General features: G+C 31.9%; 3 protein-coding genes across 10 annotated transcripts in view; 1 reads left to right on the forward strand and 2 right to left on the reverse strand.

The window, feature by feature from the left end:
• Positions 1–3,368, reverse strand: part of LOC130893287 (syntaxin-1A) — a 25,968-nt gene extending 22,600 nt beyond the window's left edge. For 3 of the 6 annotated variants that reach the window (XR_009059182.1, XM_057799264.1, XM_057799267.1), the window contains exons 1-3: positions 3,168–3,366; positions 2,767–2,856; positions 2,239–2,338 (exon numbers count right to left, since the gene is read on the reverse strand). Coding sequence is in view for 5 of the 6 variants with exons in the window: in XM_057799264.1 (XP_057655247.1) it covers positions 2,239–2,338; positions 2,767–2,856; positions 3,168–3,200 (223 nt within the window). In the remaining variant the exon portion in view is untranslated. Of the gene's footprint in view, positions 1–2,238; positions 2,339–2,766; positions 2,857–3,167 lie in introns of all 6 variants that reach the window. The other 3 variants (XM_057799266.1, XM_057799265.1, XM_057799268.1) reach the window with 3 other exon arrangements.
• Positions 2,809–6,533, forward strand: LOC130893288 (GTP-binding nuclear protein Ran). 3 transcript variants are annotated; one of them, XM_057799271.1, is made up of 3 exons: positions 2,809–3,077; positions 4,121–4,564; positions 5,848–6,533. In XM_057799271.1, exons 2-3 carry the CDS (start codon positions 4,133–4,135, stop codon positions 6,061–6,063), a joined length of 648 nt encoding a protein of 215 aa, XP_057655254.1. In that variant the 5' UTR covers positions 2,809–3,077; positions 4,121–4,132; the 3' UTR covers positions 6,064–6,533. The 3 variants fall into 3 exon arrangements, with proteins under 3 accessions (XP_057655254.1, XP_057655252.1, XP_057655253.1); XM_057799269.1 differs by lacking the exon at positions 2,809–3,077 and adding an exon at positions 3,290–3,693; XM_057799270.1 differs by lacking the exon at positions 2,809–3,077 and adding an exon at positions 3,744–4,002.
• A 293-nt stretch (positions 6,534–6,826) lies between these two features.
• Positions 6,827–9,549, reverse strand: LOC130893286 (elongation factor Tu, mitochondrial). Its single transcript, XM_057799262.1, has 6 exons — positions 9,339–9,549; positions 8,983–9,273; positions 8,549–8,926; positions 8,143–8,457; positions 7,803–8,004; positions 6,827–7,263 (listed from the first exon to the last, which is right to left on the reverse strand). Exons 1-6 carry the CDS (start codon positions 9,373–9,375, stop codon positions 7,077–7,079), a joined length of 1,410 nt encoding a protein of 469 aa, XP_057655245.1. The 5' UTR covers positions 9,376–9,549; the 3' UTR covers positions 6,827–7,076.
• Between the last annotated feature and the right edge of the window lie 1,030 nt (positions 9,550–10,579).

Here is a 10,579-nt window from a genome sequence, read left to right on the forward strand (position 1 = left end):
CGTCGACATATTCTTGCGTTGGCGTCGCTCGATATCCACGAGTATTTTCCCCTACGCGCCATTGTCGCTAACCCTCAATTCGATGCTTAAATCCAATTTCTGGTTTTACTGCAAATGCGAAGGTATGCAAGCGACAATTCACGACATTCAAATCTTCTGAAATTCCTTTGAATACCGACCCATTTTATAAAGAATAAAATCATCGGGTATTAAACGAGGACTGTACGGCGGATGACCCGTCAAATCGGGTATACAAATACGGGTAACGCACGAAAATGTTTCACGTACATCTAAATGTCAAACTTCACGATGACAATGTCAAATTTGATATATTTACATCGGTGTTGCCAAATCTCGAAACACTTATATTACAGCAATCCTCGTAAAAGTATTCAGCATTCATAAACTCAATTTTAATCACCATCATCATCATGAATCTGTTTCTACATCGAGTCATTAACTATGGAAAGAGTGAAAGTGAATTTATTTTAGTTTATATTCGGAAAGTCTAACAAAGAATTTATACTGTACCTAATCGCTTGGACTAAAACTTTTTACGGCAATTATAAATAATGATCTAACCAATCAAATAGTCGTATTTACAACCCGGTAATGACCTTTGTGGATCGATAGGGAAATAATAAGAGATTTTCCACTTCAATGTTTTTTTATAAGCGTTCAAAATGATTAATAATAGTTGTCCCACTAATTTTTTTTTTGTAATATTGGATGCGTAAAATCTTCAATTTGAAATTACTGAAATAACTTTCTTACGAATATATTTACCGCCCACTAATTATCCATCTTTGATTGTTATTGAAGATGAAACTTCCGTTTAAGTACGAGATGAATATATAATAATCCAAAAGTTTTTAGATACGTTGATACCATATGAAAAATGAAGCACGTGTTCGGGATTAAACGTAATGTAAAACAACATGGGAAATCCCTAAAGTTCAACTTGATTTACGATACAAAACAAGTGACAGATAACACAACCTGTCGTCCGTGATCGCTGAATCACCGTTCCACTAACGTAAAAAAAAAAGTAATCGTACATCACCAGCATTTTAGGTCCACAATACAGCTGGTTTAGTACGAAAATGCTGTTTATAATATACATATTTCGCACGGATTGACGTAAAATTTAATTCAATATGGAATCCCGTGGATTTGACGTTACGTTTTAAACCGAATATAATATCATCAACATCGTCGAAATGCCGAAATCAACAAACTCTGAATGACATTTGAACGCACGTATAGATTGACATTTGACATATTAATGAATATTTGAGATGTTTGTGAACATAAAGTGATTTATCACGGATTTTAATCACGTAGAAAAAACATATAGGGTAGTTCGTAAATACCACAAAAATGACGTGGAAGACGAACGCGCACGCTGGGATACATTGGAAGTATTCAGAACACGTTCGGAATTAGTTATTTATGTTATCTATGCTCCAGGAACATAGAGTTTTGAAACGCACCGCGAACGCACTATTTCAAATTGCTTATGAATCTAATGACAGATCATGTTTTGAACTTAATCGCGAACAAAGCTACAATTTCGCAAGATCGATGTCGCACAGATGATACAGAGTTTGTGGTGGATGCAATGATTTTGGATTTTACACATCAAAGACCTTTTCCATAAATCAAAACCTATCTGTAGAAATATTAAGGGAGTATATATATTATTTAGATTTAATTCCTCAAAGGAGACTGATAAATACACATGATAGATATTCTTTGGGAAAATGAACTGAAAACAGGGCCGGATTTAGCATTTTGGGGTCCTCAGATCCGATAATTGTTTCCGCCCTTAATTCTGGTTAAAGTTACTTTTCTAACAACCTTTGTTGAGAAATTATATCAGACTTAAATGTTAATTGCTTTAATACCACTCCAGGAAGCAGGGGCTTCCAATTTCAGGCCCACAAACATGAATTACATACAGCTCTGACTGAAAGGGACGCTAAACCATAAATTTCATAAATAATTCCTATTAAGAACAGTGCGGAACAAGAGAAATGAGATTGATACATCATTTTATTTATAATTTGGTTCATTCGTGATAAATGACTCATAATTTGTGTAATCGTATTAATACAAGTGAAAAAAATTCATCTAAAGAGATAATAACGATGATAACAGGTGGTTTATTTATAATAAATTGTATCAATTAAATAATTTTCAATTCGATTGAAAGATAAGAAACGACAGTTTACTCACTTTCATCACTCTGCGGTGCTGAAAGTATGGAACTGTGTTTTTTCTTAACCTCTTCTACATTGGCCTGTATCTTTTCTATCATGTCCCGTATCTCTTCAACCTGTAAAGAAATGTAAAATTCATGCGACCAAACAATAATAGTTGTCTCCTTACTTATATTTTCAACGGAATTACCCCATTTGATTGATTTTTAATATTCATACTAAATAGAAATTCATTTTTTGCATATTAACTATAAACAAAGCAACTGATTCATTTGGAAAATATTAATATTGTTTTGATGGAAGAAAACATTTTTAAATGAATGTGTACGTAATAATCTATTGATAATAATAATATTCATAACTTCAAATTTTTAACTATGTATGCATAATATGAGCAACAGTAGGGTTGTGTGTTTACAATGCACTATTATGAAGATTAAATGTATGAGTCAATGGGTAATTCCAAAATCGGTCAGGTGTTTTCCAGAATTCTGACGTAAATATTAAATAATAATCGTTTGTAAAATACAATTAAAACACATACCTCTCCGAAAAACGCGTCCATGAAGCCGTCCCTGCCTTCAACGTTGACGGCAACATCATCGGGGCCCACATCATCATCGTCGCTTTGAGCCTAATAACAAAAAAAAGAATAATGTTACAACGAAAAACTGACAAATATTCAATTGAATTTGATAGGTGAGGCTAGGACGTGAATGACATTTCGGTAACAGTTTTTCTTCACCTAACCTAATTGTTGATAATCTATCAATAATTTCTCGTGAAATTATCCGAGCAATATAACAAATAATTCTTTCGTCGATTGTCTCCAATTTACACCAACTGTCATCAAAGGTAAATATTAAATAAATTAGATTTTTTAATAGTAACTTTATTTGATATTATATTACTAGATATGCGATATGTAGGTAGATCGGGACCTACCGCAACAAGAGCTGCTAATCTATCCTTTGTCATTTTAATCCGATCTTAATATCACAAACCACTGGAAACTTGAGTTTTATAAAATAATCCCATTCAAACTATCGTTTAAATACGATCACAACTAGAACGAACACCCGACAAAACTTGGATCAAACGGCCACCAGTTTTCTAAATAAAAATCGATAGAGATCTGCAGTACGGTCAGGTTTCTGCGCCTGCGTCGGTGACGTATAATTTTCACGTGACGTCACTGAATAATTTTAATCTTTATTAATTTTTTTCTTGAAATTTATAATCAATTTTGAAGTTTATTCGTGAAAATTATAATTTAAATACTTTTTTCAACAAGTCGATGTATTCGAATGACATAAACTCTATAATTTGTAAAACATTTGGCGCGCATACCCAACACCATCTCACATCTTGTTGTGAACGCCATTGTGAACTCTAACGACTTTGGAAGAGAGCAAAAGTAATCAGTGATTTTTTGTGCCATCGGTGTTTCCCAATACTTTTTATTTACAAGGTAAACATTATTTTTTATGCTGATTGCATCTCACCATTTATTTTCGTAATATAACTATTACTAACCTAGCAAAATTATAGTGAAGTCGGTCCGTTGATATCAAAATCCTATGTAACATTCTCGTAGCGCCATTCGACATTGAAATTAAAAAGTTACAAAACGTGCTTTGTAATATCATTTCTCAACCGTGTTTTTACGTTATTAACAATACTTTTTATTATATTTTTATGTTGCAATTTATCCGTTTCGAGATTTTCTTTCACGTGTTGTGGTGATAATATCATGGCAATATCATTATAAAAATTAAATGTATGTGTCTGGTATTCCTATGTAATGGTAGATTTGAAGTATTATAATGAAAATTGAATAGATTGTAATACTAAATTTTGCTAGTTCAAAAATCCGTTAAAAAAGGTACTTCTTTTAGATATATTTAATCATGGCTGCTGAACAAGATATGCCGACTTTCAAATGTGTCTTGGTCGGTGATGGTGGTACCGGTAAAACAACATTCGTCAAAAGACACATGACTGGTGAATTCGAAAAGAAATATGTAGCAACTCTTGGAGTAGAAGTTCACCCTTTGGTTTTCCATACAAACCGCGGACAAATTCGGTTTAATGTATGGGATACAGCTGGACAAGAAAAATTCGGAGGGTTACGTGACGGTTACTATATTCAAGGACAATGTGCGATTATTATGTTTGATGTAACATCCAGAGTCACATATAAAAACGTACCCAACTGGCATAGGGATCTAGTAAGAGTTTGTGAGAATATTCCTATTGTGTTATGCGGGAACAAAGTCGATATCAAGGATAGAAAAGTTAAAGCTAAAAGCATCGTATTCCATAGGAAGAAGAACTTACAGGTATGTAACGTTCAATTGAACTTCTGTTTTAATTTATGAATCATCAGTGAGTGGGTAGTTTTTCGTGATTGAATTTTCTTTATTTTTGGTTTGGGGACGATGTGTCTCAATACGTATATTTAACTATACAGAAAGGTTTTAAATAGCTCAATAGCATCTTATTTCTTGTTGAAATCAGTCAGTATTAGATTTTTCATGTTTAAATTGGGAACTATTTATTTTCGACAGTTTTTTGACTGAGAATATTGGGGCTGCTTCAATTTCTTAATAATTTAAAAGTAAATAGAGACCTAGTACTATGTATGAACTAGGTCTAAATGCATTTTTCTGTACACTTATCCCCTATATTTCAAAATTGTTCATTCGGAATGTAATACCTCTGAAATTTACAAAATATGTTTTAAAACCTTGGAATTGTAATTTTGGTTGTTAATGAATCATTCTAATTTATCATTTTCTATAAATAGAATTATTCATATGTAATAATGAAATATAATCAATTGATCAATACTAACAATTAATTACCTAAGTATTTTTCATTATGAGGAATATTCACTTCATTCATTTATTTTTTTTTTTTTTTGTATTTGATTAAGGAATTTGTTTTTTATTGATCGTCAACGGAAACTTTATAGAGTAGATACTCTGCTGTTTTAAGGGGATATTTGACCTCCCACCAGTCGTTTCTGTTCATTCTGTGAAGTTCTTCAGACTTCTCATATATTTATGAATATTTTGGATTGTCTTAGACCTTCAGTGATACTCCATCTGATTCTTTACGGGTTTGTTATTGATGTGGCATCTCAAGAGGCCACAGTGAGTCTCTGGTCTTAGGTATAGAGTCGTTGCCTTTCTTTTGACTGCTTCCTCATTGCCTGATGTACTCTAAGAGTACTTTATTTTTGTTAACTAGTGCTTTCAGAGTTTGTTTGTACTTACACACCAGTTTGGGCGTAGGTTTCAGGACTTTTAAAGCCACTTAACTATATGAAAGAATGTGAATGTGCTTTTTAGAGAAATTTCTATCCAAACTTTGCTGAGCACTATTGTTTATTGCAATTCTGGATTTTAGGATTATTTTAATAAATCTTTAGAGATATTTTGTTGTTAATTTAATAAATTTGATAGATTTCCTCACAGATGTATTTAATTCTTTTTTAAGGATTTTCGTATCTTCATAAGTGTAAATGTTTTGTAATGTCTTTTTGGTACTAAATTTTTAGAATGTGTGTAAAACAACATTTAATGAAGAAAAATTTATTGTATTTCCATTTTTTTTGTAGTACTATGATATTTCCGCAAAATCTAATTACAATTTTGAAAAACCTTTCCTGTGGTTGGCAAGAAAACTCATTGGAGATCCCAACTTGGAATTCGTAGCCGCTCCAGCATTACTTCCCCCCGAAGTCCACATGGACCCACAATTGCAAGAACAAATTGAAAAAGATCTTATCGAAGCTTCAGAAACTGCGTTGCCCGACGACGAAGAAGATTTGTAATTCAAATTGACTTTTAAAAGAAATTTTTTCGCAACAACGCCTTGGAATATTGTAAAAATTTTGTTAGTTTTTTATTTTTTAATTTGCCCTAATTCTCAATACATTTTTGTCGTTCACGAGTATAAAAATAACGTTTGAATAAATTTTTTTTTGTGTTTCATTCTGGGGTGTTAAAAAAAAGACACGCGATTCAACAAAGTGTAACGCAATTGTGTGGATTGATAAATTACAAGACTTGTTAACTTAATTTGTACTTGTATTTCTGAGTAAGAACTGTTGATATTTTTATATATAAATATTTTCTAAATTTGTTAAGAGAGTTTTGTCTGAGAGAGAATGTTCTTTGGAATAATCCTTGGTATGTTTGTTGGATTGAGATATCGTATCTTGATTCATTTTTTTGTAATTTTTAACAGTTCTTTGTAAAGAGAAATAGTTTTAATTTCAATAAAGAAATTTTCCTTAACAAATTATTTGATAAACAAACAAAAACAAATACCTATCCTTAGACTATTTACGAGATTATATCTTGGAACTGAATTACAAAATTATTAAAAATTATCATGATAATTACACTGGAGAAGCTACTTCAAGAAGATCGTAAAGAAACTTATGAACTACCGAAAAGACTGCAAATCTTATTACTTGTTTATAACTCTGCATGGTTGTTGAACAAAAAATGGTGAAGAAACGTTGACAAAAATTATGTATTTTTAATTCCAGATAAATTAGGGCCGTAAAGGGTAATAAATATATTACAAAATGATTTTTATCCTTTATTACATTCAGGTATAAACAATAATAGTTGATACTTTTCAACAATTCATTGATTTAAAAGCAACAATGTTGAACTACTGGAATAATAAGAAAAAACTTATGGGAGAATCATGAATTTGAATTTTTTTCCAGTCCTAATAGATACATTTCGTTCCTGATAAAAAAATCTTTAATAAACATAAACAGTTCACACACTATTTTTAAATAGTTTTTCTTGTTATTAACACAGGTAGTGCTTATTTTGCAGACGCCAGTTTCTTTTCTCTGGCTTTTTTGCCTTCTGTTAGAGCCATGCGTTCGTTTTCTGTAAGACGAGGTAAAGTTTTTGTCACTACGCCCGTTCCTAACGTCTGTGATCCATCTCTCAACGTAAATCTTTTACCTTGTTCCAATACCATTGGTCTCATCATTTTCAATATCAACCTAAAATCAAAATATAACAAAAGTATCGGGAAAAATTAGATATTCAAATTATTCGAGGCTTGACTTTAAACCTGAGACCTCAATGTACAAAGGTTGGTAGGATGGTAGATAACTCACTAGGAACCATCCATAAATGGTATCTATGCACTCGTATCATTCGTGTTTGTTATTTCATCCTGGTAGACTGGCAAAACTGAAGGAAAGCGTGATTAGTTCAGTTTTTGAAAGACCCAGTAGATCCATTAAGGATGTATATTCTCGCAAATTCTCTGTCCTGTAGCAGAAATTTGCAATTTTTGAAAGAGGCATGATTTCTACTCGGCAGTCAGATGTATACTGCCTTTATTCCATGGTAATCAGGATGCATTTATCCTCCACGTGACCATCTAGCATCCTGCAGTGAGGCCTTATCTTTAGGAAGATATTGCTGGTCATAATTTTGTATGTACAGTTAATTTGTTATTTTAAATACAACTGGTACTGGTCATTTTTAATAAAAAATCTAATAACTATTTTACTTTTTTGTTATGAAATTTTACCTAGAATCTTCTCCGGGCATAACCATTTCCTTATCAGGAACAACAACTTGTGCAGCACAATCCCATGTTCTGCAGAACATCTGTAACTGTATGAATGATGTGAATGGCTTTGTACGACCACCTTCGTCTTTACTTAGTACATATACTTGAGCTTCTATATGATCGTGACTTTTAACTGTACCAGGTTTTGCCAGAATCATTCCTTTAAAAAACATTATTAGAAAATTTAATCAGTAATCATCTTGATTATGAAACTAATTACAGCAATTCTTTATAATCAACTTTATATATATTTGAATAAATTATGAATATGTTAGACATGAATTTTATTATTATTCACCTCTCTTAACATCATCCCTTTTCAATCCCCTAACTAATGCTCCAACTTGATCTCCAGCATGGGCTTCGTCCAATATTTGATGGAACATTTCTATACCGGTAACAACACTTTTCAATACTTTATTGTATCCCACAAATTCGCATTCAGCTCCTTTTTTCAAAATTCCCCTTTCTAATCTTCCAGTTACCACAGTACCTCTTCCAGGAATTGAATAAGTGTGTTCTACTGGAAGCAAGAATGGTTTGTCTAATTCTCTTACGGGAGTGGGAATATACCTATCAACTTCTTTCAATAATTTCATAACTGCTTCGGAACCTGTGAATTATAAAATTGTTATGATTAGATATGAGAAAAAAATGCCCAATTTTGTACCACTTTGATTTTAGATGATATTTATCAATCTCACCTATTTCAGGATTTTTTCCTTCCAAAGCACAAAGAGCAGATCCAGCAATAATTGGGATATTATCTCCATCGAAACCCATTTCTGTTAATAATTCCCTAATTTCTATTTCTACTAATTCCACCATTTCTTGATCTGCAGCATCAACTTTATTGATGAATACCACGATGTGTTCAACACCGATTTGTTTGGCTAATAGTAAATGTTCTCTAGTTTGAGGCATGACACCATCAGTTGCCGCTACTACCATTATAGCTCCGTCCATCTGAGCGGCTCCTGTGATCATGTTTTTTATATAATCGGCATGTCCTGGGCAATCGGTATGCCCGTAATGTCTGTCTTCTGTTTGATATTCTATATGAGCGACATTGATAGTGATACCTAAAACAAAATGGGTTAATATTACAATAATAAATGACACGAATTTTATAATTTACCTCTTGCTTTTTCTTCTGGTGCATTGTCAATATCAGCATATTGGCGCGCTTTAGCCAATTTTTGTTCTGCTAAAACTTTGGTTATTGCTGCCGTGAGAGTAGTTTTACCATGATCGACATGACCTATCGTACCGACATTACAATGTGGTTTGATACGTTCGAACACCTTTTTTTCGGAATAAAACCTTTTTTGATTACATTGAATAGTGGCAACTTGTATAGTTTTACAATAGTTTCTTATTTTTGTCGTAGCCCCACTTGTAAATAACTGTTTGAGGGAACGATGTACCGCTAAAATGATTTAAGAAAAAATCATGAGAATGAGCTAACCTTCAAATATAATAAAACATATTTACCAGGTGCCAAAGTTCTCGCAACAATAATTGAAGTCATTTTGTTAATAACTAAACGTGTTTTAAATAATGTACTGTTTATTTTTTGTCTAAAACACCGGGCATGAGCTTTATTATTTAATCATAGGATAATGGCGAAATTAGTGACTATTGAGATGGTACGACATATTTATCGTGAGTGAAAAATCACTGGTGCCAGAACTGTCGTTCTTATATCGTTAGTGTACTTGGATTAGAACAGTTAAACATAAATTTAAAAAATCAGTTAAATATTGGACAGTTTTTTTTTATTCTGAAATCTAAAAACAATAATTTATAATTTCAAATCTTGAAAATATGTAATACGTATGTGACGCAATATATACATATTTATATTATTGAAGTTTCTAATAGTGAACACTGAATTTTTTTGCAGTGCTACATTTATTGATAATACATATCAAAAATCATAACGTGATTCATTGTTCTCGTAACTTTTTCATTAATATTCCGTAACAAACAACAAACGAAAATAATTCTCATGTTTTTTAGTTCTATGATCTCAGCTGTCATCTACATAGACAAATCAGTTACCTGAAATATATGCAATTCTCTATACATGTAAAATTATGATGATTTACTTTATTTTGAATTTAGAGGTTTGTTCTTGGTAGCTACATTGGCAAAACTAGTACAGGAAGTGTACACTAAAGCGTTCTACGTAAGAAACAACGCTAGTTCGCTGTTCATAGTAACAGAACTAGTTCACCAAGTACTGCTTGCACTCGGTCTAGAGTCTATGTAAAATATCAAAAAGTACTAAAATGTTTTCCATTATCATTAATATTACAAGTCCTGAATCACAACAAATAACCTCAAATACAACAATCGACATTATATCGTTCTTTGTATCCGATCGAACTAATTCTATACACTCATGATTGGTCTGTATTGGTCCAGTTCAGTACAGAAACCAAGAACAAACCTATCATCTCGTAGAATACAGGATGTTACCAAAAAAGAGAACAGTAATTTCGTATAGTTTTAGAAATGACTGTACCTATATTATTTATTTTAAAGAAATAGAACTTTATCAAATGATAAAAAAATATAATCACACTACACTATTAAAATATATTTGCGGAAAAATTCGCATAGACTATAAGGAGTTTTACAATATGAAACTTGAAAATTAAAAATGAATTAACTGATCACGTACTACTTTATTTCGAATGAATAATACATCGTAAAACAACTGTTATTTC

This window comes from Diorhabda carinulata, chromosome 4, assembly GCF_026250575.1.
Source record: "Diorhabda carinulata isolate Delta chromosome 4, icDioCari1.1, whole genome shotgun sequence".
NCBI classification, from domain to species: domain Eukaryota; kingdom Metazoa; phylum Arthropoda; class Insecta; order Coleoptera; family Chrysomelidae; genus Diorhabda; species Diorhabda carinulata.